Consider the following 27,633-nt stretch of genomic DNA (forward strand, 5'->3'; position numbering starts at 1 on the left):
TGGTTCTGCTCCGTGCTCTGAAGACAGCACTGTGTTTTCCTTTTGGGGGCTCTCCAGCCCCTGGACTTTGGTAATTAAGTGCTGAACTTCAAAGGGCCTGGAACTGAGGCTCCGTGCAGCAGCTGAGCCCATGAACGTGAATCTCAGAGTCAACAGAATTGCCATGGAAAACTCACCAGTCTTCTCAGGAGGCTTTTGGAAGGTTGACCTTCATCCCAGAGGGATTCCGAGTGGAAAGAATCAGAGGGAAGACAGCTCTGAACCTTTAAAGGGACGGAGCCACAGAGATAATAACTAGAATAGGTGACAACTCCAGAAGAAAGGGCGGGTCCATGCTGTGTTCTCATTTTCTGAGATGGAAACCACGGGTCATCGCAGCCCCCTGCGGATGTGAAGGAGTGGCAGGTCTTGGGGCGGAAACGTGCCTGTCTCCAGCGGTCATTGCTTCCTAATGTGAGCAGTTCTCTGCAACTCTTCTGTTTGTTGACATGTTTGTGGGCTGCTGCTGCCTCTGTCCCCCCAAAGTTCATGATGAAAGAGCCTCAGCAAACTGGCAGCAGCTTCTGTGTCTTTGGGGCCTTCCCACCCCACCCCTGCCACTGAACCCCTCTAAGATCCCCCAGACACGTTTTCATTTAATGTTTCCTTTATGGTCCTTCTACTGGGCTTGTCGAGGTTAGGGTCAGCTACCTCTGAGAGCCAGAGGGCGGTTTGATCATCGTTCCTGGTGCAGGAGGCTGAATCAGAGATACTTCCTGAGTGCTCACTGGCCGGGGCGGGGCCAGCTGCCTGTGTGCATGTGTGTTTTATTTATAAGTGGACGTGGAAGGCGTTGCAGCCGGGAGACAAGATTATTGGGTTTTGATGCCCCAGTGAGGGCAATTCCAAGCTCAAATAGCTGCAGTTATGATTCAGAACCTGATCATGCCCTTAAACTCCCCTCTGCGTTCCAGTGTCCACCCCGCCTCCTCTTGGGTTATCCTGGAGCTGTTTACACGCTGTTTCTTAACACAAACTGATCTCCGTCAGCAGGCACACAGGATTTCATCTGAAGCTTTGATTTCTTAAGAGAAAAGAGAGGGATTTCTTCCCGGTGCCCTTGTATTGACCTTGCCTGGGGGAAGAGGGCTGGCAGAGCTGTTAAAGACCTCATCCCATTCCTGCAGGATTTTCTGGGACACGCAGGGCCTCACTCTTCCGCTGGCCTCTGTGATCGGCCGCATTAAGTCCGTGAGCTTTGGAGCAGATTATAGTGACATCTAGCATTGTCCCTCTAGGACTTGAGCGTGAGGTCAGGCAAACACACAGAGCAATCATTATGCTATCCGCAGTCCCCGGGAGCCTGAGCCGTCAGCTGGAGGAGCGAGAGGGGGGCGGCGAAGGTGGGGCCGAGTCTGAGCCATGGGCGGCAGGAAATCAGCCTGAAAGGAGATGGAAGGGCTTTGGTGGGAAATAAAACGGCACTCTTGTTGTTGATGGAAAAAGATCTTGGCAGGAGGGTTGTTGTGAGTGTTCTGTGGCTTAGAAAGGAATTTCCTACAGGCTGGACTAACCATCACACATGTCTCTACCTTCAGGAGTCCCCGACGTGCAGGAGAGCCTCGTCGGGGGGCCATGTCAACTCAGACCATGGGCACCCGCAGTCTGGACAAGCGAGGAAGTTTCTTTAAGGTAAAAGGGAGCCTCGATCGGGGTTGCTGACGGGTGTCTTGCTCCCGGTGCTGGTGCCGGGCACACAGGGAGTTGCAGGACTGGGGAGAGGGGCGGGGGAAGCCTGCTCCCTGAGCCAGCTCTGTCTGGGGAGCTCGCCTGAGCCCAGCCACAAGCTCCTCCTGGCTTTGGTGGGAGACAGGGGCTTTCGTGAGTCCGTGCTTCCGGACAGGCTCAGCACCCGGGCACGGGGCAATGCCACCTGTATGAGACAGGTGAGGCAACCTTCCCTTGTCAACTGCTCACCTGCTCCTTTTTCATTTGGATGGTTTTTGGTGGAAGCTGAGTTCGGCATCTGAGTGTGCTTTACCCTTGGCTTGATTCTGCGAATCATTTAAGCGCTCGTTAAAAGAAGAGAAGGACACACAGATCCCTGGGCCTTACCCTAGACCAACTGAATGCTTTTGCTGGTGTATTTTATCAAACACCCCCAGAGGCCTCTTAAGAGAGAACCCAGGCAGCATGATGAAAGCTGGACCACATTTCTACATGCCTGTTGATGTCAGTGGGGGAACTTGCTAGGTTAATGAGATGAGCTTCTCAGTGGGTATTTTATATACTCTTGAGTGTGTGTTTTAAATTAAGACCTGACAATTGTTTCTAATGTACGCGAGGGAATTAATTTTCTTTTTATGGTGTTTGCTTTGCTTCCTCTCACTCACCCTCCAAATAATGCAAACTCATTGTAGAAAATTTGGAAAATGCAGAAAATGTAAAATCAGAGGGACACAGAGGTAAATCATGCATTTGCAGTGTGTCACAAGCAGCTGTTCAAATACCAGGTCTTTTCCTCAAAGAGGGAATGAAATAGAGGCCTTCTTATTTTGGAGGAAAACTGACTACATTTACTGATTACCCCACCCTGGTGGGTTGTTGATATAGAGTAACTCACATTTAGATGCTTCCTGTTTCCAAGAGAACCAAACCTGATTTCCTGTGTTAGTTCTGGGCTCCAAAATTTTCATCAGAAAAGCCTGTTGGTAAAGCAAAGCCAAGTTCATTCAAGTGACTGTCAGAAAAAGACATGGCCAGAGCCTGGGCCTGTCAATGTCTAGGCAAAGAGGGTTAGGAGGTGTCTTTACAGGGTTTAGACGTCCATGCCCAGGCTCTTTAAGCTGTGCTTTTTCAGACAGAAAATTGACTGGGTTTCAGCAAAGTTTGTGGTCACTTAGTACATAATACAGTTCAGGGTGTGTGGATGCAGCATGTCAAGAGTCTTAAAGGGAGTCTTCGAGAGTAAACCATTGATCAGCAAAGCTGTTTTCCCAGGTGAGCAAACTAGTGTGCCAGGACAGATTGTTTTGTAGGAATTTCCTGCCGTGAACAGCAGATTTATTTATTGGTTTACAATAACTTCCTGGAAGAACTAGTCAAGTCATGTTGACACAGATGGTCTCGATTCTCAGTCCTGACAGTTGAGCTTTGTCAACGTAGCTGTCTTAGTTCACAAACCACTTGGGGGGCACAAGAGGGGCCCCGCAAGTGTCCTGTGGACCAGGCGCTAACTCACCAGGCTCCTGACTCATCTCCAGTTCTTGGATTCTGTCTTATGCTGAGATATTCATTTCATCTTGCTGGAAGAGGGTAACCCAAGCCCCCCTCCCCTGAGACATTGCCTGCATCCGCCTCAATGTCGGCTTGTCCGTAGTCCCCACCCTAGCCTAAGGAAGCAGAGAGTGGCTGAATCTCATGTAGTGTTGAAGTCCAGGTAAAAGGAGAAAACGGAATCCAAATGGCCTTTGAAAATCCATAAGGAGTTTATTGGACCCAATACTACCTACTGTTAAGTTCAACATAATCAGTTTTTCCTGCAGTCCTGGGGAAAGGCTTTTTTTGTTTTAATGTGTTTTCAGTTGAATAACAGGTAAAGTAGTTAACTTGCTATGTCCTATGAAAGAATCCATCAGACAAGAAGTGAGAGACTGAAGGAGGTCTACTTCTTCTCTCCTGAGTCAAATGCCCTTGAGGAAAATGTAACAAGTGGCCTGAACTATATAACTTGGTATTGTTTCCCCTTCCCCACCATAGAGCTTAAAAATCATTTTGTTTGTTAGATGCTCCAAGTTGATAGTTACCTTATATTTCTTTTTCTTATATGTCTCCTCTTTTTTATAGACATTGTTATTCTTTACTATAACTATTTTAAATTAGTTATCATGGAATAATAATATCATTTATTATAATATTGAAAGTGAAAGTGTTTGTCAGTCAGTCGTGTTCAGCTCTTTGTGACCCCATGGTCTGTAGCCCGCCAGGCCCCTCTGTCCATGGGATTCTCCAGGCTCTTGCAATCTACTGGAGTAGATTGCCATTCCCTTCTCGAAGAGATCTTCCTGACCCAGGGATTGAACCTGGGTCTTCTGCATTGCAGGCAGATTCTTTATTAGATAAATAATATTATTAGCTATTATTAATTATTCCAAAATTTTTCCACGTGGTAACCTGCAAAGATGGAGTCAGCTGCCCTTTGGACCTTTTGACCCGTTGGAGGTTTGTTGTGAAAATGCCAGGTAGTGTTCAGCTGCTGAAATGGGCTGTCCCTCAGCACAGCCCAGAACCCACTAGCTCTTCCTTTATTCCTCAGGCTTCATTTTGACTCATATTGACCAAGCACCTGTGAACAGCCAGGCTCTGTCCTAGGCACCAGGGAGAGAAAAACCAGAAGCCATCCCAGACTTCACGGAGCTCTGGTACCAAAGCAGGATATTAATCCAATATAATAGTAAACCCATAATAATAATCATAGGAGAAAACAGTGCTTCGTGAAAGAAGTAAAAGGGACTCTGAGGACAGATAACTCGACATGGGTCTCAGGACAGTCTTTCCTAGAAAGTGGTGTCTGACCTAGAGCTGAGGTTGAATCTAGAGATCAGAGTGACTTTCTTGTGCCACTGTCCTTCCAACCTCCACACAGACTCGCGATGCCCTACATCTGGGTAGGACCACTTCATAAATGTGAGAATTCACGGTTACATTCTTGACTCCAGCTGAATTCCACACACTCATTATCCCTTTCTTGGTTATTAGGGCTCGCCTGATTTTGTGCAAAGCATGGATCCTTGAAAGGCAACCACCAGACCTCTTTTTCAGCCTCATCTTCCCTACCCAGTTTGTGCTTTTAAGCTAGAGTTGCTAACTACTAGCAGTGAGCCTTGATTTGTGGCTTTGCCTCTGTCCCGGCTCCTGGAAGTGTCTCAGCTAAGTTGCAGGACATGAGGTCCTGGGTAAGGCAGATGGTCTGAACATTCCGGGGTAATTGAGAACACCCTGGGGTTATGGGGCTTGTGGAGTCTCATCCTGGAATCCTGGCCACAGAAATCCTGTGCTGAACAAACACATGGTCCATGGCCCTTCCCAGCATCATTGCTAATGTTCCTCAACCACCTGTGAGAACAGTATTTTCCTGCCCTGAAAGGTCTTACCTGGGGGAGACAGCAAATTTATTTGCACCTACATCAACATGGACACCGATAGCTGTCACTTTGCAAGGCCATGTGGTGTGGAAGAGACTGTATAAGGAAGATCATCTGGGCTGGGAGAGTTGTCGGTGGTCCTGGCCCAGGGCTGAGCAGCTCCTCGTCGTCTTGGATCCTTCCTTTTGCTGGATCCCTAGCTTCCCCAAGCCACCTCTCCCCTTCCCCATCCAGGCAGCCAGTGCTGGCAGATCCCCCTCAAGTCTTCAAGCTCCACTCCTCCTCCCCTTCCCTGCATCCTCCACCCTACCTAGGGTCTGGTTCTTTCCTTGTGAGCACCGCAGGTGACGCTCAGAATCCGTCTGCACCACCTCTGAATGCAGATGGTCGGTTGGTTGGTTCTTCCCAATGATTCCATCCATCTGTGTTGCCTGCTGGCAGACCCCGGCTCTGTGCTACATCCAGGACCAGATCTGCACTCTTCACCTTGACATTCAAGGACTTCAGACCTCCTCCCAGCTCGTCCTTCACCCGTCCTGCCCCAGTGTCCCCTTGGGCCTGCTCCCATAGCCCAAACCTGCTATGTCCTTCCTCTTCCCCACCCTCTGCTTTCTCCCCATCAGGTTCCCAGCTGCCCTTCCAGGCTGGCGTCCACCCCCTTTCTCCATTGACAACAGGGGGCTGAGCTGGTGTCCGCCCGGTAGTAGAAATGTCCCATAGACCTAGCCGTGGGCCACAGCCTGGTGCCAGGACATCCCCCTCCATTCATAGCTTGAGCTCTGCCACGAGGGACTCGTTCTGTCTTGTGTTACCATGTTTCTGACCCTGAGGGGGATCCTCTTAGAGCAGAGAAGATGCTGGAAAAGAACCAGTGTGACTGCCGCCGGGCAGTTCTACTTGCTTCCAGGCCTGCCTGCCCTCGGCCACCCACATGTTGGTAGGGTTCCGGGTTGCTGCATGGCTGATCCCTCTCCTTCCTTTACTCCTGGGACAGGGGAACGGCTGGTCTTAACTGACCAGGAAGAAAATGTGTTTGACCACAGGGCCCCTGCTGTCCTGTGCCTTCAACCCCTCATTCATCCTGTAGGGAGATGCCCAGAGCCTGGACTCACAAACCATCAGGATGTTCGAGGGCCCAGTTCAGCAGCAGAGGCTCCATTTGAGAAATCCCATTTTGGTCATTTTGCACAGTTGAGATAGCAGGTGCATGACGTTTGTCTTTCAGAAACAGAAAGCCTGGGGTTGGAGTTCAGACAAGGCTCGGAAGTACTCTCTCTGGCCCCATGAAGGACAGAGGTGTGACTGGCTTTGAAGTGACCTAGTTGCTAAAATCTGACTCTGCAAAGTAGATAAACTGGGAGTGATGATTTGCATCACCCCAACCAACTTTCCTAAATGACTGGTCTCTCCTTGGCATTGAAAATGCTGTTTTGAAATACTGTTTTCAATACTCTGTTTTGAAAACTTTACAGGCACATTTTCAATCATCCAGAACTGGCACCCCTGCGCATCTCAGGTCTCAGGGATTCCCAGTATTTGAGTTTTAAGATGATCCTTTGTGGAAAGTCATGTCTTCAAATGCATTGCCTAGGACAAGAGGTCAGTGTGGTGTAACAGTCGTCAGAGATGGCGGGGCTACAAAAAGTAATAGATAGCCTGTAGATAGATTCATCAGTACCATCTTTCTAGATTCCATATATGTGCATAAGTGTGTGTGTTAGTCACACAGTCATGTCCGACTCTTTGAGAACCCCATGGACTGTAGCCCTCCAGGCTCCTCTGTCCATGGAATTCTCCAGGCGAAAATACTGGAGTGGGTAGCCTATCCCTTCTCCAGGGGATCCTCCCAACCCAAGGATCGAACCCAGGTCTCCCTGGGTCACATTTCAGGTGAATTCTTTACCATCTGAGCCACCAGGGAAGCCCAAGAATACTGGAGTTGAACTTGGTCAGGAGTTGAACTTGGTCTCTTGCATTGTAGGCGGATTCTTTACCAGCTGAGCTACCAGGGAAGCCCATATGTATTAATATACAATATTTATCTTTCCTTTCAGATTTAATTCCCTTTGTATAACAGGCATATGTTGATATATGGCAGAAACCATCACAATACTGTAAAGTAATTATCCTCCAATTAAAAAAAAGTTTTCAAGAAAAGGAATGGATGGAATCCCAAATCACATTTTAGTAGTTTCATGGATCAAATCCCTACATGAATATGTGGGTGCTTAAAAGCCACAGATGTGAGCATTTGTCTCCCAGTGTGTCCCCTGGATGGTGGACTTCTGTCCACTGACTCTGACCAGGAAAGGACTAAGTGCCTTGCAGTAGAAACAAAATAGTGATTAGAGATTTGGTCAGAGCAATTGACACATGGCTAATTAGTCTTCATAATATCGCAAAGCAAACCTGGCATCAGTATTCAGTGTGTCTTTTCTTTGCTTCTAGAGGCTCACATCTGGAGAGACCTTAGAGCAGTGCTGTCTCCATAGAAATACATAGTAAATTGCAGATGTCATTTTAAATGTTCAAGCGGCCACATTAAGAAAGAGTAAAATTGATTTTAATATTTTATCTAACAGGATATCTAAAATATTGTCATGTCAGCATGTCATCAAGATAAAGTTATTAGTCAGATATTTTACATTTTTATTGGTATCATGCCTTTGAAGCCCAGTGTGTATTTTATACCGAGTGTGTCTTGATACAGGCTATCAGCATTATAAGGGCTGTGAAGCCCATGTGGCTGGTGGCTAAGTATTGGAGAGTGAAGGCTTGCATTTTGTCTAGTGTAAACCTCCTCCTTTCACAGAGGAGAAAACTGAGGTCCAGGGAGGCTGAAGCCCCAGGGGCTGGTTGTTGGTCCACAGCAGGGGTGGGAATGGGACTCAGCCTGAGTTTCTCATGTGCCCCCCTGCCCCACCCCAACCCTGTGTAGACCTCCTGAGGCTTCTGCTCTGGTCCCTTCAACCCTTCTCCACTGAGATCCCCCAGGAAACTCCATCTGGAGAGGTTGTGGGGACAGTTTCCTCTCTCTGGAGGACCTATCCCTTTTTTTGGATACACAAGCATATTTTTCACTGTCTGCTCCAAATGCCTCCAGGACACAGATCAGTGTCCTCTCCCTCCCCAAGCATGACTTTCTAGGAATGCCTCAAACATTTTGGACAGCATTTCCTGTTCATGTTTTCAAAACGCAGTGGATGTCATGGTTTTATAGCATCACTTTCCCAGCACGCTTTGGCCATCCCTTTCTGATATTAAATGTAGCCTGGTTGGGCCTCAGCACAGACTCACTTGCTCCAGGGAACGTTGCCTTTTGAATATCAGGAAGGAAAAAGATTCTCCCAGTCCCCCTCAACCACATCATCTCTGCAGGCTTACTTGTAACTCTGAGTTTTCATAACTAGGGGGGTACCCAGGAGGAAGGTGTAGGTTTGAAGGACTGTTTCATTGTATGATTTTCAAAAAGTTAAATTATGTAATATAAAATGAACATCTTTTGAAGCTTTATGCAAACCATGCATGAATCTGGGAGGCCAATATAAAGCTGGTTCATAGAATACCTGGACAAATGATATATTTGTAGTTGACTTAAAAAGTCATTCTAGGAATTAATTCCCTGGCAGTTCAGTGCCCTGGACTCTGTGCTTCCACTGCAGGGGGCACCAGTTTGATCCCTGGTTAGGGAACTAAGATCCCACATGCCACCTAGTGTGGCCAAAGGAAAAAAAAAAAGTCATTTTGTAATAAGTTTGCTAAGTTAAAGTCAAAATGGGTGATAGTCCTACAGGGCAATACAGCTGTAACCTTTGGGATAATCTTTTCTCTTCTCTGAACAGAAATCTCCAGGCAGACGTGTAACTTCACAATGCCTGAGCCCTTCATTAACAGCACAGAGCAAAGTCAAATACAGATGCAACCCTGAGATAACTAGTGTTTAGGTGATCTAGTGAAACAGTGCCAGAACATGAGAGGATGTACTCGAAGCAAAGGAGTCTTCCGCCTCGAAACTTCAACCCTTTCTAATAAACAACCCTTGGGTGACAGAGGAATTATAAACTAGAATTTTAGGAATAGCTTCTTGCCATTAACTTATGGGATACCAGGAGCCCACTGTCCCAGATAGAAAGCTGCCAAGGGAGGAACTAGTGTGGGATGGAGTCTCCTTTCTCCTTTGCCTTACTATCTAAAAAGGAGCATGGCCTGTCCAAAAATACCCGCCCCCCACCTTCCTGTAACACCAGCTGGAGGTTCCCCTGAGTTAGCACGTCCTGACAGAGTGTCGAATGACGTCATCAGTCATTCACAACTTAGTAAAAATGAGGACTTTCTGAACTATTAGCTGAGATCAGCCCAGAGAGGAAACTTGAGTTTATGAATGTTGAGGAGAAGGGATGGAAAAAGGCAACTTAGGATCTCTGAGGGGAGGACAGGACTCAGGGACCCACGGTCGGTGGGCTGAGCAAGCAGGGCACCAGTCACCCAGAGTGGGGAGGGCCTCAGGAAGTAGTCAGTGCAGAGGCTGTATGGTTCCACATCGTCTTTCACTGCTCAGAGAAACCATTTCTCTCCTCACAGCTCTTCTGACACCAAATGTGTGGGCTTTTCGTACACCGACCGCTTCAGTTCTCTGTGAACACCAGCAGATGTCCTACAGTTTAGCTCAATTCTAACACTACCCAGAGTCTAACACTACACAGACCTCCCAGGTTAGGGACTCAGTCCCGCAGGACTGCCCCCCACTTTAGATGCCATCACAAGTAGGGGGGTTCCTGGTCACCCACACTCTTTCCAGCTTGTACTTAAGTTTAGTATAGGGGACTTCAGAGATATTGTGGGTTCCATTCCAGAACACAACAGTAAAGCAGATACCACACCAATATTTTGGTTTCCCCAATGTATGTAAAAGCCGTGTTTACAATATCCCATAGTCTTATTAAGGGGCTTTCCTGGTGGCTCAGTGGTAAAGAATCTGCCTGTCAATGCAGGAGATGCAGGTTAGATCCTGGGTGGGGAGGATACCCTGGAGAAGGAAATGGCAACCTACTCCAATACTCTTGCCTGGGAAATCCCCCAGACAGAGGAGCCTGGTGGGCTACAGTCCATGGGGTCGCAAAAGAGTCAGACTCCACTTAGTGCCTGAACAGCAACATAGTCTATTAAGTATGCAATAACATTATGACTAAAAAAAATGTACACGTTTTAATTTAAAAATACTTTATTGCTAAATTTTGCTACCATCTGAAGCTTTACCAAGTCATTATCATTTGGTTGTAGTGACATCGAAGATCACCTATCACAGATCACCATCACAAATACCGTAGTAGTAAAAAAGTGTGAAATTTTGTGAGAATTATCAAAATGTGACCCAGAGACACAAAGTGAGCAAATGGTATTAGAAAAATGGCCCATAGCCTCGCTTGATGTGGGTTTGCCACAGACTTTCAGTTTGTAAAAAAAATGCAGTATCTGGGGAGCAGAGTGCCATAAAGCAAGGGTTTATCTTCCTGTAATTTGCTACAGTGGTCACGGAGCTCCAGGAAACACTTTGTTTACTGTTAGCAGTGTGTTATGAAGGATGCAATTGAACAGCCAGGGCAAGCTGTTGAAGGGGCCGACACACAGGAGTTTGGGTGTGTCCCTGGGAGTTTGGGTGTGTCACCCTCTAGCCTCTCCCACCAGCGCTCTCCAAACCCCTCCACATAGAGCTTTTATGGAGGTCACTGTGCTGTGTGTGTGTGTGTGTGTGTGTGTGCGCGTGTGTGCGTGTGTGCTTAGTCGCTCAGTAGTATCCAACTCTTTGCGACCCCATGGACTGTAGCCCACCAGGCTCCTCTGTCCATGGGATTTTTTCAGGCAAGAATACAACAGAGTGGTTTGTCATTTCCTTCTCCAGAGGATCTTCCTGACCCAAGGATTGAACCCAAGTCTCCTGTGCCTCCTATATTGCAGGCAGATTCTTTACCCACTGAGCCACTGGGGAAGCCGTGTTGTGTTGGCATGTTGATTAAATCATTGACCATTGGTCGCTGGCTCAACCCCCAGCCCCTGTTCATGGTGGTGGGATGGGGATGGGGCTGAAAATACCAACCCTCTAGTCATATGCCTGGTCCCCCTGGCAACCAGCCTGCATCCTGAAGCCTTCCAGGGGCTTCTAGCCACCAGGTATCTGTGACTTAAACTCAGGCCCAATAGAAGGAGGTTTGCAGTGAGTAACTAAAGACACTCCCATTCCCTCTACCTCTCAGGAGATCCTGAGAGTTTGGATCAAAGACCACATATTCCTTATCAGTTCAGTTCAGTTCAGTTCAGTTGCTCAGTCATGTCTGACTCTTTGTGACCCCATGGACTGCAGCACGCCAGGCTTCCCTGTCCATCACCAGCTCCCGGAGTTGACTCAAACTCATGTCCATTGAGTCAGTGATGCCATCCAACCATCTCATCCTCTGTTGTCCGCTTCTCCTCCTGCCTTCAATCTTCCCAGCTTCAGGGTCTTTTCAAATGAGTCAAATGTCCCTTATGATGGCACGTATTCTGACACCATATACTGTGACATCACGTAGTATCCCTATGATGTTACAATAGTGCAGGTAGGACAGGCGTGTTGAGAGCCGGTCTCTGGAGGCAGACAAACCTGGTCACATCCCAGTTTTGTTACCTGCTTCTCATGTGACTTTGAGCGACTTGCCTCAACTCTCTGGACCTGTTGCCTCATCTGGAAATTGAGGATTAAGGCTCCCTCCCTCCTAAGGCTGCTGCTGCTGCTGCTGCTAAGTCGCTTCAGTCGTGTCTGACTTTGTGCGGCAGCCCACCAGGATCTCCCGTCCCTGGGATTCTCCAGGCAAGAACACGGGAGTGCGTTGCTATTTCCTTCTCCAATGCATGAAAGTGAAAAGTGAAAGTGAAGTCCCTCAGCCGTGTCCAACTCTTCTCAACCCCATGGACTGCAGCCTTCCAGGCTCCTCCGTCCATGGGATTTTCCAGGCAAGAGTACTGGAGTGGGGTGCCATTGCCTTCTTCGCCTCCTACGGCTGCTGTTACACAAATTCAGTGATATTACCCCCAAGCACCTGGAACACATTAAGGTTCAGAGGTTGCAGGGTCCCTGAGCACCAGGCTCCACATCTGGCTGGCCTGCATCCTGCTGTGAACTTGACTGCTTTGTTTGGGGCACAGATTTTTTTGTAGAGACTGACCTCTCCTTTGGGCAGGTGAAGTGTGCTGACTTTGGGTGGTGTTGGAACTGAATTGAATCTTAGGACATCCCCCTAGGGGAAGGTGTTGCCTTCTTGGTTCCATTCTCTTGGCTGTTAAGTAAGGGTCTCCTATGAGGAGGATTTCCTTCCCTGAACAGTCACAGATAAGAATTCCAGTAGGTTCTTGTTAACATGCAGATTCTCACATCCACTAAATCAGAACCTCCAAGGGGGGAAACAGAACCCTTTGCCTTAACAAGGGCCCTGGTGATTCTTGTTTGTGGAGAGACCAGAAGACACTGGTGAACTAGGTAGGCCTCTCAAGGTGAGATGCCTGAGTCTGTCTGCATTTACCTGCGTGTTAGGAAGTAATTGACACATGAAATGTGGTCTTCTGATGGACGGGCAGCGTTCTCATTGGACAGAGTTTGTTACTAAGGCAGCCTTGACCAGTGGTTCTCAATGTGTGGTCCTGGCTCTGGTCTCAGCTTCACCTGGAGACGTCTTAGAAATGCAGGTTCTTGGATTCCAGTGCAGATCTCTGGAATCAGACTCTAGGGGTGGGGCCTTCAAATGATGCAGAGCAGACCTCCATCCCCGCACAGCTTGACTTGCTCGTCAACCTACCCATGTCTCTGTGCCCAGCTGCCCCTCCAGAAATGCCCCCTCTCCTTGCTCTCAAAACACCCCCAAGTCTTCCCATCACTTCTGGTTCCCTCCGTCTTGCCCTCCACCTTCTCATCTTTATTGTGCATATCGTCTTAGCCCATCTGGAGCCATGGACTTTGTGTTTTCCACCTCTGCACCGTCTTGGAATCAGTCTTGAAAACATTGGGCTTCAGCCAGCTGCCCGCTGCCACTTTAGGGAGGTTGCGAGGTCTTGGTGTGTGTCTGTTGCTCAGGCCTGCCCCAGAGTCTTAGAAATAGCTCCTCTACCTGAACTATGCAGAGTAGACTGGAGGGGGCCACCCAGGGACCCAGACAGTCACTCTGGGCCGAGTTAGCCAGCTGTCACCTTCAAGTCAGAGCCGGCTGGCACCTGTGTTTGTGGCGGGGACATGGCCACGCCTGTTCATTGAAGTGTTGTCAATGCATGGGCTCAGTAGTCGCAGCACGCGGGCAAAGCCTAAAGAATTGTGCCCCACCACCATTTGTGTGTAATTTTAAATAATTTTTTATTTTTCCTCTGTGACACAGAAGTTAACTTTGAATGATGAAATTAAATTGATGATGGAATTAAATTTAATGATGAAATTAAAATGCTTCTCTCCTAGAAACTTTTCACAACTGAGTGCTGGGCTCCACAGCCCCACCCAGAACCAGCCAGGGCTCTTATTGGCCACAGAGGGGCTGGGCACCTCCCCTAGGCTAGTTCCCATTCATCCTCCCCCACCTCGACTAAGTGATTATTGCCCCTTTTACAGATGAGAGGACTGAGGCTCAGGGAGCTTATCGTCTCCCTCCCAGGCCACCCAGGGGGCAGGAGTTCAAACTGGCCTTCCAACCAGGGTTGTGTGGTTCTGGGGCTTATCAGGGAGCTTGGCAGGTCTTCCTGGTGACCACTGAGCCTTGGCTCCCCAGGGGGTGAAGTGTTAGCCCCAGGGGCTGGGTGTGGTTGGGCGCCTGGGGAACAAGACGCAACCAGGCCTCGGAGCCCAGCGGCTGTGCAGGAAGAGGTGTGTGGGCCTTGCTTCCTCTGACTAGGCCGAGGGTGCTTGGACAAAGATTTTGAGAACAAGGAACTTTCCAAAGCCTGAACTTTCCAAAGCAGAGATTTCCCAACAAGAAGAATGTGCAAAGTAAGCTCTGGAGATGAGCTGGGAGAAAGAGGGAAGTGACTGCTGGCAGTCCAGTTTTCACTCTTAAGTATGTTGCGCCCCCCGACCCCAACCCCACCCAGGAGTCAGGAGTGAGGGGTTTGACTGATATCATTTCAAATTTACGGCAGAGTTGTAAGGATGGTACAAAGGATTCCTAGTGTACCGACGTATATGTGCATGTTATATAATATCACGTATTCATATGATACAATTTCACATTTCCTTAGAAAGTTGAAAGAAGAGTTCAAGAGACTTCTGTATACCTACAGAAGTCATCTGGCCATAAGCAGATGTCTCATCTCAACCAAAATGCTCAGACCCCAAACCAGGCGAGAGCTTTGGGGCATTTTTCGTGAGCACAAAAGGAAGGCATGTGGGCTAGGACCCAGCTGTCCAGCTCTGGCCCCAGCCTCGGGCCCGCAGGTGGATACTCGTGTTGTAAGGCCAGCTCTCCTTCCTGGGGGATCTTGGTTCAGCCCCCTGGTTCCAGGAGTCTGTCCAGCACTGGGAAGATTCCAGGCCTCCTAGGCTGGACTGGTCACTCCTGACTATCTTGGTTGTGGAGCATCCGTCTGTTCTCCATCTGGAGTGTTTAAAACTCAGAGGTGTGGGGACCCCTGGCTGCGAGGACTGTACTTTATCCCGGCGCCAAGAGGTACCACCTGCAGAGTGCCAGCTGGGTTGTCCCTGGGTCCACGGGTGTGGAATTCATGGACGTGCTGTCCAGAGGTCACACCTCTTCACATCTTGGAGCCTCTGGGGCTTCGCTTCAGATGACCATTACCTTCTTAGGGAGCCCAGGGCTTAAAAGCTGGAACTGGGTTATTGTAGCTTATTTCCTCCAAAGATTGTCCCTGTAGCACACATCTGTAAAAAAAACAAAAAGACAAAACAAAAAACTCTGATACCCTGCTTTCTGATTTTTATGGATTTGGGGTTTTAATTGTGGTGAAGCATACACATAATTTACCATTTTAAGTGTACATTTCTGTGGCATTACATGTGCTCGCGTTATTGTGTAACAATTCCTGCCAACCAGTTTCGGAACTCTTATACCTTCCCCAACTGAAACTCCATCCCCATTAAACACGGACTTCCCGGTCCTTCCTCCCCCAGCCCCTGGCAGCCACCGTGCTACTATCGGTCTCTATGAACTTGACTACATTCCAGGAACCTCGTATCAGTGGAATCATACAGTGTCCTTTTGTGATGGGCTTATTTCACTCAGCATAATGTCCTCAAGGTTCATCCGTGATGGAGTGTGTGTCAGAATATCTTTCATTTTTAAGGCGGAATAATACTCAATTATATGTGTAATCTACATTTTGTTTATCCATTCATCCATAATGAGCATTTGGGCTGCTTCCGCCTTTTAGCTGTCATGAGTAATGCTGTTGTGAACATGGGGTGCCTTCTGTTTCCAAAGGTCTTAGTTCTCTTGCCCTGAGTAAGAACGTTAAAACTTCTCTGATTAAAGGCACATCACCCACAAGGTACACAAGCGTGTGTCAGAGAGCGAGGGATGTGCGCTAGGACTGAAGTTAAGCCCGAGTCTCTTGCAAAATGTGGCTCCTGGTGTCTGCTGGCAGGGGCGAGGGCCCTGCAGTCTACTCGGTGAGCAGGGGGGCGTGACTGTGACTTTGGGGTAAATCAAAGGTGTCCCAGTTATTACTGGCTGTGGCCGTGTATTTCTTGTTACTTTTCTGTCTTAACCTTCCAGTCACATTGTAAGGCTTTTTAGTGACAGGTTTAGAGATGGGGACAATGTGTTACACTTCTTCTGGTGCCCATTTAGCCTGGTGCCCCAAAGGTGGCTGGTCTTCTATAAATATGAGTTGACTGTGGCTCTCATTCCAAAACATTTTTTTGGTCAGAGTTGTCCCTCCAGGGTGGGAGGAAGCTAGAGTGCCTGTGCACAGAGCCCTACCACACCCCCACACCCCCACACCCCCGCTACACATGTCCTCAGAGCATCCACAGCCTTAGACAGGGGGTCCAGGTGTCTGCAGTGGAACCTGAGGGAGCAGCAACCCCAGGAGGCAGGGGTGGGCACTGCCTGTACTTGCTGCATGTGTCCCATCTGATGTTCTGAGCTGGGTGCCTTGCCAGTATCCACATAGGTGCTTCAGTTCCTGATGAGGAACTAAGCCTTTGCATTTTAGTAAGTTTCAGTGCTTCTGTGATTCATCACCTCCAAGTTGCTAATCATCTTCACAAGACTGAAAATGACCAGACTCTACATTTTCTTACAGTCCAAATTCCCTTTTCAGAATCCCTCTGCCTTCTTCCTTCCCTAAATTAAGTATATGCTCTCAAGGATGTTGTCATCCTCAATTTACAGAAAAAATGTTTTTAATGATTAATTTCAGAAATTTCACCTTAATGTTGCAAGTTGTAAATTCATGGCTCTTCTCCTGTTGCTTTCCCTTTGACTCCTTACTTCTTTATTTCTCTTTTTAAAAAGATAAAATTGAAATTCCATATATGGCAATTGCTATTCCTAGGGACCATGTCAGCATCTCCTTAGGTCATCACTTCCTTAAGAGTTTCTGTAGAGCCAGAAAATCTTTAAGACTCCTCAACAGAGTCTTAAAGATCAAAGGAGGGGGGGGCTTATATGCAGCATATAAAAAAGCAACAATAACACTAAGACATGAACTTATTTATAAAACAGAAACAGACCCTCAGGCTTAGAGAATGAACTTATAGTTACTGAGGCAGAGGGTGGGGGAGAAGGGTAGATTGGGAGTTTGGAATCGACATGTACACACTTCTCTATTTAAAATAGATAACCAACAAGGACCTACTGTATAGCGCAGGGAACTCTGCTCAATATTCTATAATAACAAAAAGAGTTTGAAAAAAAAGGATACATGTATATATATATATTACTGAATCATTTTGTTCTATACCTGAAACTAACACAATGTAATCAACTATACTCCAATATGGGCTTCCTAGGTGGCTAAGTAGTAAAGAATCTGCCTGGAGTACAGGAGACTTGGGTTCAATCCTTGGATCAGGAAAGATCCCCTGAAGAAGGAAATGGCAACCCACTCCAGTATTCTTGCCTGGAGAATCCTATGGACAGAGGAGCCTGGCGGGCTACAGTCCCTGTGGTTGCAAAGAGTTGGACACAACTTAGTGGTTAAACAACAACTCCAATGTAAAATAAAAGCTAAAAAACAACCAAACAAATAAGAAGACCAGATCAGGAGAACAGTGGAAACTTGGACACTCCATTCTCTTCTTGGAAGCCTCACTCACACCCGCGTTTTAGACGTGTTTGAGGAGTCCGTGTGACCTTGTTTAACTGAATGTTTAACCCGGTTTCCTTGGATATTTCCAGTGTTATTGGAGCAGTAACTTTTTTTTGAAATCATGCCTGTTTACATCCCACACCACTAGTGTTGAGTGAAAACCGTCTGAGGAAATGCCACTAGAAAGATACTCTCTCTCACTGCATTTAAAACTGGTAGCGTTGTGGGACGGAGAAGGCAATGGCACCCCACTCCAGTACTCTTGCCTGGAAAATCCCGTGGATGGAGGAGCCTGGTGGGCTGCAGTCCATGGGGTCGCAAAGAGTCAGAGACGACTGAGCGACTTCACTTTCACTTTTCACTTTCATGCATTGGAGAAGGAAATGGGAACCCACTCCAGTGTTCTTGCCTGGAGAACCCCTGGGACAGGGAAGTCTGATGGGATGCTGTCTATGGGGTCGCACAGAGTCAGACACGACTGAAGCGACTTAGCAGCAGCAGCAGCAGCGGCGTTGTGGGAGGGGGCTGGTAGGGGCTGAGTAGAGGCAGTGGGCACAGGAAAAGTAGCTCAGAGTTTGCCCTGGTTTTTGTAACTCAAAAAAAGGAGATAGAGAGAGAAAACTTCCTTATGTGTAACTGTTGTTTTGGAATGAGAAGCAACCCTGATTTGATATTGAAGTCAACCCCTGATGTGTAATTGAGTAGATTTGTCCAAAAAAAGGTAGGCTGGGTGGGTGAGGTATAACTCTTTTGAGTGTCAAGCTGGCCTCAAGAGAAGGAATGTAATTCAGTAGCTCAGACCATGATAATTGGCAGAACACCCCATTTCTTTAGTTTTATCGATGCCTACACTGACCAAGTGGTTTATTACTGGCACTTCCATTTGGCAATTTAAGCACCTGTTATACCAGGTAGCACAGTGGTAAGGAATCAGCCAGCCAATGCAGGAGACATGGGTTCGATCCCTGAATCTGGAATATCCCCTAGAGTAGGAAATGGCAGCCTGCTCCAGTATTATTGCCTGGAAAATTCCCTGGAAACAAGAGCCTGGGGTCGCAGAGAGGTGAATGTGACTGAGCAGCTGAGCACACACACACACACACACACACACACACACACACACACACACACGTATTGCATGTATTGTATACATACACATATACAAACTGCAGCATTATATTGCCAAACTCAGGAGCTCTGAAGACTTGTCTAACTGCTATGATGTTAACTCTAGGCTCTGTATGAATTCCACCTGCTGAACTATTCTTTTACTTCTGTTTTTCCCAAAGAAAATAGCTACTTTTTCTATGGGAAAAATAAAAGCTATTGTAGAAAAAATTTAATATAAAGAAGGAAGAGAATGTCACCTATATTTTACCATCTTTTATTGCTCTACCTGGAAATGAGCCCTGTGAGAATCTTGATGCTGATGAATCCAGAATTTAAAAAAAAATTTTTTTTTTTTAAATGTGAACCATTTTTTCAAGTCTTTATTGAATTTGTTACAGTATTGCTTCTGTTTCATGTTTTGGTTTTACTGGCCTCGAGGCATGTGGGATCTTAGCTTTCCAACCATGGATCAGATCTGCACCCCCTGCATTGAAAGGTGAAGTCTTCACCACTGCACCACCAGGGAAGTCCCTGAGTCCAGAATTTTGCTTTCTGTCTATAATTATACTACATTATGGTAATCCATAATAAATATATTACCTAAATGGGCTTAGGCAATATATGCAAGTTCTTTCCTCTGAATAACAAATTTCTGTACTGATATATTGCTAAGTCAGTTCAGTCGTGTCCGACTCTGTGTGACCCCATAGACGGCAGCCCACCAGGCTCCCCCGTCCCTGGGATTCTCCAGGCAAGAACACTGGAGTGGGTTGCCATTTCCTTCTCCAATGCATGAAAGTGAAAAATGAAAGGGAAGTTGCTCAGTCATGTCCGACTCTTCCTGACCCCATGGACTGCAGCCTACCAGGCTCCTCTGTCCATGGGATTTTCTAGGCAAGTGTACTGGAGTGGGGTACCATTGGAATAAACATAGAATCACCATTTTAAGGGCTGTATAATATTCCATCATCTTGCTGTACCACACTTTTAATAAGGTCACTGTTATTAGACACTTATTCCTTTTTCCATTGTTTACTATTGTAAGTGATGCTCCCAAGACCTTTTCTTTACATATACCTGAGTGTTTATTTGAATCTCCTAGAATTGGAAATGCCAAATTTGATAGTTTGCATACTGAGCTGTGGATGTATACATTCAGATCAACTTCCAGAAAGGGTGAGTCATTATTTCTTCTCCAGGGCTTGTAGAAAGCCCAGTGCAGGCAGCTGCTTGGTAGGAAGCTGGAGGTGATAAAAGGGAAGTGAATGTGACAGACACTTATGCCACTGCATTCCGGAAAGGCTAAGCGGGGCAGCTGGTTGCCATCAGGAGTCTGAGCCAGAAGTGTCAGAAGTCCAATGATGTTTTTAATGTCAGGAAACTGAAGTCCAGAGAGGTTAAACAGTCCTCACCCCCACCCCACCCCACACATACACAGCTGTCAAGTCTCTTAGAATGAATAGAAGTGAAAAACATAATTCTCAAACAAATACATAGTGAATGTGCATCACAGATTGGTTTAATTCATTAAGGAGAAAATCAGCAGGCTATTGGAGCCAGTCACAGATGGCAGAGGCTAGTAAATAAAGAATGGGCACAAGAAGTTTATCTTGAACCAGCTTTACCATCTACCATCAGCCAGCTTTGTGAATCTAATTTTGCAAGGTTAGATATGGGCTTGATGATAACTGATATGCAACCACTTTTTGACCTTCCAATACTGCAGTTTTATATAGCGCAGACTAACACAAAACTAGCTCAAGATGGACAGGGCAAAAAAGCCAAAACCTTTGGGGATATCTGTTCCTTCAGACACATATCATTTGTGATGTATCACTCTCCCGCAAGTTCTGCATCTGACGTTACAGAGTCTGAGCCTTCTGTAAAAGAAAAGTGTTGGGGACTTCCCTGGCCCTGCTGTGGTTAAAACTCGGAGCTTTGACTGCTGGGGGCCTGGGTTCAATCCCTGGTTGGGGAACTAAGATCCTGAAAGCCTCATGGTGTGGCCAAAAAAAAAAAAAGAATCAAACAAAATGAGATCCCAGGTGACCCTTAGGCAGGCTTGTTAGTGCCCAGCTCTGACTTTGGATGGAACTTTTTTGTATAGTTTTGTTAGGAACAGTTTTTGTGACAGAACCGATGAGTGGGTGGACAAGGTTGATTGTAGTAGTTAACTTAGCCACACTGCGGTTCCTGGGCAGGGAAGCCTGCTCGGTGTGCAGGAATATGTTCTGACCAGGCTTCTAGCCTCCAGCTTGGTGGAACACCCTCTTGAGGCCTGTCACACCTGGAGGGAGTGCCAGGTGGAGCCCAGGAGGCTGGAAGGCCAGCTGGTCATCTGCCCACCACTGTTTTGTAAGTTCCAGGACGCTGGTCCCACACAGCATGTTTGTTGTTATCAAAACAACAAAACAAGCCGCTAACAACCAACACAACCTCAGGCCCTTCCGCTTGATCTGCATGAAGCCGTAGATAGTGCGTTTCAATTCTAAGATGTACTGCTTCAAAAGTTACCACCATCTCTGAAGTTATTTGTATCCTATAATCAATGGACATGAATTTGAGCAAACTCTGAGAGTTAGCGGGACAGAGGTGCCTGGTATGCCACAGTCCATGGAGTCACACAGAGCTGGACATGACTTAACAACCGAACAACAACTGCAATGATCAGTTATATGTTATAATTATTACTGGCAGCTTTTTTTTCTTGGTGGTATACAAAGTAACACCATGTCCTTTAATGATAGTATCTTCAATTTGATAGAGCAGATTGTGCATCTTTCCTGTTGTTGACCTAGCGTCTGAGGTTTTTAAAGTACTCTGTACACGCTTCTTTTTTCTTTTCTTATTTTTCCCCAACTTGACTGAGATATAATTGACATGCAGCCACGTACAGCATACTGATTTGACTTGCATACATCATGAAATGATGCCCACCATAAGTTTAGTGAACATCCATCATTTCATATAACGGGTTGGCCAAAAACTTAACTTTTTGGACAACCCAGTAGATACAAAATTGATGGAAATGAAAAAAGATTTTCTTTCCTTGCAATGAGAACTCTTAGGATTTACTCTCTTAACCATTTTCATATATATCATACAATATTAATTGTATTAATCCTGTTGTACATTACATTCCTAGTACTTCTTTATCTTATAACTACAAGTCTGTACATTTTGACCACCTTCCTCCAATTTCCCCTCCCCTGCACCCTCACCTCCCACCTCTGATAACCGCAAATCTGATCTCTTTTTCTATGAGTTTGTTTTTGAAGTATAATTGGTCTGTTCAGTTCAGTTCAGTTCAGTCACTCAGTCGTGTCTGACTCTCTGCGACCCCATAGACTGCAGCACACCAGGTTTCCCTGTCCATCACCAACTCCCAGAGCTTGCTCAAACTCATGTCCATTGAGTCAGTGATGCCATCCAACCCTCTCATCCTCTGTTGTCCCCTTCTCCTCCTGCCTTCAATCTTTCCTAGTATCAGGGTCTTTCCAGTGAGTCAGTTCTTTCCATCAGGTGGCCAAAGTTTTGGAGTTTCAGCTTCAGCATCAGTCCTTCAAATGGATATTCAGGACTGACTTCCTTTAGGATGGACTGGGGATTGGAAGGGACTCTCAAGAGTCTTCTCCAACCCCATAGTTCAAAAGCATCAATTCTTCCGCACTCAGCTTTCTTTATAGTCCAACTCTCACATCTCCATGACTACTGGAAAAGCAATTGGTCTGTAAGACTGAGTTAATTTCTGGTGCCCAATATAGTGACTTAAAATTTCTCTGCATTGCAAAATGATCACCACTGTAACCATTTCTTAAAAATCTTTTAAAAATATACAGCATTAAAACTTCAGACACAGATGCTAAAACCAGGGCTGTAGAAACATTAGTGCCGAGCCTTAGAAAGAGCTTTGCTCTTCATGGTGTTTGTTGGTTATCTTGTTATTTCACCTTAAAACTCAAAGCCATGAGCAGTGATAGATAGGTATCTGTAACTTCTAAACTCATTGAAGAATCTAACGCAACACCGACCTCAGACAACTGACAGAGTAAATCAGGACCTCAGCAGAATGACTGTTTCAAGGCACATCACACCGGCTGCTTCCATATTTTATATATTAAACTACAGACACTCTGTGTATCATTAAAAAAAATTTTTTTTTTTTCCGGGACTTCCCTGGTGGTACAGTGGGTAAGAATCCACCTGTCAGTGCAGGGGACATGAGTTTGCTCCCTGGTCCAGGAAGATTCTACATCCCATAGAGCAACTAAACCCGTGTGCCACAACTATTGAAATCTGTGTGCATAGAGCCGGTCCAGAGAAGGCAATGGCACCCCACTCCAGTACTCTTGCCTGGAAAATCCCATGGACGGAGGAGCCTGGTGGGCTGCAGTCCATGGGGTTGCTAAGAGTTGGACACGACTGAGCGACTTCCCTTTCACTTTTCACTTTCATGCATTGGAGAAGGAAATGGCAACCCACTCCAGTGTTCTTGCCTGGAGAATCCCAGGGACGGGGGAGCCTGGTGGGCTGCCGTCTATGGGGTCGCACAGAGTCGGACACGACTAAAGTGACTTAGCAGCAGCAGCAGAGCCTGTCCTCCTCAGCAAGAGAAGCCACTGCAATGAGAAGCCCAGGCACCACAACTAGAGAGTAGCCCCTACTCACCTACTCACCGCAACTAAAGTCCACATCCAGCAGCAAAGACCTGGGCACAGCCAAATATAAATAAAAATAAATAAATATATGAAAAAAATGTTTCCCCTTAAATAAGTAAATAAATACATTAAAAAATAATTTTTGCCCAAAGATGCACTAAGTTTAAAGTTATATTAGTGTTTGTTGTGGAGGATCATTTCAAATATAATTAAACTAACAGCTCTGGGCTGGGCCTCTTCAGGTTGTACTGAGCCTTTGGCGTGCTTGATGGCAGAGGTCTCCCTGCCCTCCACAACCTCCCCATATTTGGAAGTGAGTGTCCGGTGGGGTAGAGCCAATGTGGAGGTCTCTTACCCTTGGATAGAAGCAGCTTACAATTTAGTCATTAGAGGTTGTTGTTCAGTTGCTAAGTTGAGTCCGACTGTTTTCGAACCCACGGACTGCAGCATGCCCGGCCTCCCTGTCCTTTACTCTCTCCTGGAGTTTGCTCAAACTCATGTCCATTGAGTTGATGATGCCATCCAATCATCTTATCCTCTGTCACCCTCTTCTCCTGCCCTCAATCTTTCCCAGAATCGGGGTCTTTTCCAATGAGTCAGTTCTTTGCATTATTGTTTTTTATATGTATTTATTAATGTTGGCTGCACTGGGTCTTCATTGCTGCTCAAGGGCTATCTCTAGTTGCGGCGCTCATGGGCTTCTCATTGCGGTGGCTTCTCTTGTTTCAGAGCACAGGCTATAGGTGTGCAAACTCAGTAGTTGTGGCACACAGGCTTAGTTGCTCCTCTGCATGTGGGATCCTTCTGGAATGGATCAGGGATCGGACCCATGCCCCCTGCATTGGCAAGCAGATTCGTAACCACTGGATCGCCAGGGAAGTCTGGGGCCAGGGTTTCAAACCAATGGCTTCTGCTCAGTGAGACCTAAACAGAAGCTCAGAGCTCTGAATTCTACATGTACAGCCCCCTTGGTGTGATCACTGGTGAACAGCTGAAAACTCTGGAGCTATGCCTTTGCAGCAGCTGCCACAGTGTCAGCCACTTCCCCGTGGTGTCCAGCTGAGGTCAGGCTGGAGCCCCACCCACCCCGTGTCCTGATTTATCCCTGGTCTAGATGGAAATGGACAGGGAAGTTACCAAGAGGAAGGCAGGAGAGGGAAGTGCCCCGAACTGTCCTGAGCTCAGAGGTCTCCACAGAGCACAAGGACACCATTCCTGCTGTGCAGAATTTGCGTCCAGGTGGGGGCCATTGGGGAGAGCCTCTGGCTTCAGGATGGTCCCAGACAAAGGACCATCAACCTCAAGTGGTAAATGAGGGGAGGGAGGCAACAGGGGAGGTTGGGGGCACCTTGGGTCAGTGTCTCCAGAAACAAGCCCAGAGCTAAAATTTTTCATGAAAGTGGCTTATCAGAAAGTGCTCCCAAGAAAAACCCATAGTGGAGTGGGGCAGAGAGGGTGAGTGAGGGTCCAAGTTCAAGGGAAGTCCTTTGAGGGTAACTCTGGCTCTGTCTTCAAGGACCAGAGGTGAGGGAGCTGGAGCGTTTACAGTCAGTGCCCATCAGTCAGTGGTCCAGAACTGACTCTGAGGGTCCTTCTGGGTCTCTGTGCACAACACCAAGCAGTTTCTGTCCTCTGACAGGGGACTTGGGGCTGGCCGTGGAGGGCCGGGTTCCCTTCCCCCGCCGGCCTTGGGGAAGCACCCAGCATGTCTGGCAGAAGTGCTAGTGTCAGCGAGACCACTCTGCAACCTGATGTTTGCAGGGCTTTTCAGATACCAGGAAGGTCCAACAAGAGGCTCGAAGTCTGGAAGCCTGGTTCCTGGATGAGTCCTGCAGTGGTTATCATCACACCTAAGGTGCACCAAGAACTGACGGGGGCTTTTGCCTTTCAAATATTTCTACCCATTCTAAGTTGTTGTTGTTCAGTCACTCACTCATGTCCGACTCTTTGCGACCCCATGGACTGCAGCATGCCACCTTTCCTGTCCATCACCAACTCCTGGAGCTTGCTCAAGCTCATGTCTATGGAGTCAGTGAAGCCATCCAACCATCTCATCCTCTGTCATCCCCTTTGCCTCCTGCCCTCAATCTTTCCCAGCATCAGGGTCTTTTCTGATGAATCGGCTCTTCGCGTCAGATTGCTAAAGTATTGGAGCTTCAGCTTCAGCATCAGTCCTTCCAATGAATATTCAGGGTTGATTTCCTTTAGGATGGACTGGTTTGATCTCCTTGTAGTCCAAGGGACCCATTCAAAGTATCTCCATGCTTCTCAGGTCCCCAACGAGCCCCATGGAATTCAAGTGCTTGGGGGAAATAGTACACGGAGGTCTCCCTCTCCCTTGTGGGCGTTGCAGCAGGACCTGCGTCCCCAGCATATACAATCAGCCATCACATCCAGCATCCATAACCCCACCTGGAGCTTCTGGTGGCACACCTTAAACCACACCTCTCACCTTGCCGTCCTCCGAGGAGGGTGGTATCAATTGAAAGCCCTCTCTCCACACCTGCCTCCCCGCCACCCCCACCTCCCACCCTACAGCAAACAATAAAGGGGCCTGTCTATTGTGGACATGGCCTGCAACACCTCCTTGGACCCTTAAACAGCCCTGAGAAACAGCCCTCAACGCGTCATCAGTTCATGGATGAGAAAATGTAAGGGGGTCAAATTTTTTCCTCAGGGAATGCACTGCTTGAATCAATAGAGCCAAAGGAATTTGAAGCCGGGCCTTTAGCCAAAATTCTGCTTTTAAATAATTCAATTATTCACTCGTGTTTGTTTCTTCTAAATACTGCTATTTACTACTTTGTGCTAAAAACAGAAAATTACTTATGGCAAACCATTGACTTAACACAGAGGATGGGGAGAGGTGGGTTGCTTATTAAGTTTTCCTCTACGTGTGTTGAAGGTGGGCTGTATTTTTTTAACTCCAAAGGAGAAAGTGGAATAAGAAGGCAGTGGGTGTTGTTTTTTGGTAACTAGGAAGGTTCTGATTGGCTTCCCTGGTGACTCAGATGGTAAAGAGTCTACCTGCAACGCAGGAGAGCCAAGTTCCATCCCTGGGTTAGGAAGATCCCCTGGAGAAGGGAATCACAACCCATTCCAGTATTCTTGCCTGAAGAATTCCATGAGTAGAGGAGCCTGGCAGGCTACAGTCCATGGGGTCTCAAAGAGTTGGACCGACTGAGGGACTAACACTTTCACTTTCTTTCAAAGTGGCTAAAGGGCTATTTTGGATCAGTAGGGACTGTGGCATAAATACTGTGGTGTCTCTGACTCTCCATATGGGATGAAAAATCCAGTGCAGAGATCATCTGTCCTGAGCCACCCCCAGCCTTTGGGCAAATTGGGAAAAGGGAGCCTTCTGGGCACATTCCTTGGCCTGTAGAAGGTACCTCGGGGCAGGCTTTAGGCCAGGAGAGTGGGTAGTGTAGAACTAGCCCTGATCTTATCACAGTCACCCCTCACCTCCTTGTCCCAACTTCACATCACACTCAGGATTAAATCCAGAGGATGACAGGCCTACAAAGGAGCAAATACATCATACGTAAAGAGGCAAAATGGCATGTGTCTTAGAGAAAACCAAGGAGACGTTCTTATTTCCAGATAAGGAGTGTCTTCCTAGACAGCACAGAGTCAGCAAGAGCCTTAAGTAACTTTTGATTCTATCAACATTCAAAGTTTAAGGAAATTTGGGACTTCCCAGGTGGTCCAGTGGTTAAGACTTCTTGCTCCCAAAGCAGGGGGCCCGGGTTCCACCCCGGTCAGGGAACTAGATCCCACATGCCAGAACTAAGAATTTGCCTGCCATGATGAAGAGCAACTAAGACCTAGCACAGGCAAAATAAATATGTTTTTTTTTTTTTTAATTTAAGGAAATTTAAAAGGCAGAGAAACAGGATGAGGGGGTAATCTTCAGTATTTGAGACAAGGGATTCATATCCACAACTTAAGAAAAATCAGCAAACCCCTAAACAGGCAACAAATAAACGAACAGATAATCCCTCTGGGAAGGAATCCAAATAGATGACCAAAATATGAAAGGAAGAAAAACTTGCCACCCCAAAATATCTCTTTGGCATGCAGATTATTTGAAGCTGGAGACAATAGCTCTGGAGACTCAGGAAGAACCTTTGACTTTCCCCTTAAACTGCCTAAAAAAACACAGATAGAGGACCTGTACCAGGAAGGGAGCCATTGCCTAAAAGCCTCTAACTCACATGAGGCATTGGATGGGAAGTCATGGCCCATTGTCTCTGCAGGGCCCAGCAAACCTTTGTTTTCCAAACAGTTATTGGTCCGTCTCCTAAGAACTAGCTTCCTTCCCTTTGAAGCCCGAAACCACTGTTCCAGCATTCTCTTTTGTCTTTAGCTGAAGGTGATATTTAAGGTTTTGGCCATTTTGGTTCTTTTGGCTCTCCCCTATGTATACATGTTATGACACTTTGTTTGACTTTCTGCTGTTA

At 47.0% G+C, this 27,633-nt stretch overlaps 1 protein-coding gene across 2 annotated transcripts in view; it reads left to right on the forward strand.

Annotated features, from left to right (window-relative positions):
- Positions 1-27,633, forward strand: part of RIN2 (Ras and Rab interactor 2) — a 204,943-nt gene that overhangs the window by 104,894 nt on the left and 72,416 nt on the right. Inside the window, exon 3 of one of the 2 annotated variants that reach the window (XM_052650794.1) lies at positions 1,578-1,671. In XM_052650794.1, the coding sequence (XP_052506754.1) occupies positions 1,615-1,671 (57 nt within the window). In that variant the 5' untranslated portion in view covers positions 1,578-1,614. Of the gene's footprint in view, positions 1-1,577; positions 1,672-27,633 lie in introns of those variants that run through there. The other variant, XM_052650796.1, reaches the window with a different exon arrangement.

Source organism: Budorcas taxicolor, chromosome 13, assembly GCF_023091745.1.
Source record: "Budorcas taxicolor isolate Tak-1 chromosome 13, Takin1.1, whole genome shotgun sequence".
Taxonomy (NCBI): Eukaryota; Metazoa; Chordata; class Mammalia; order Artiodactyla; family Bovidae; genus Budorcas; species Budorcas taxicolor.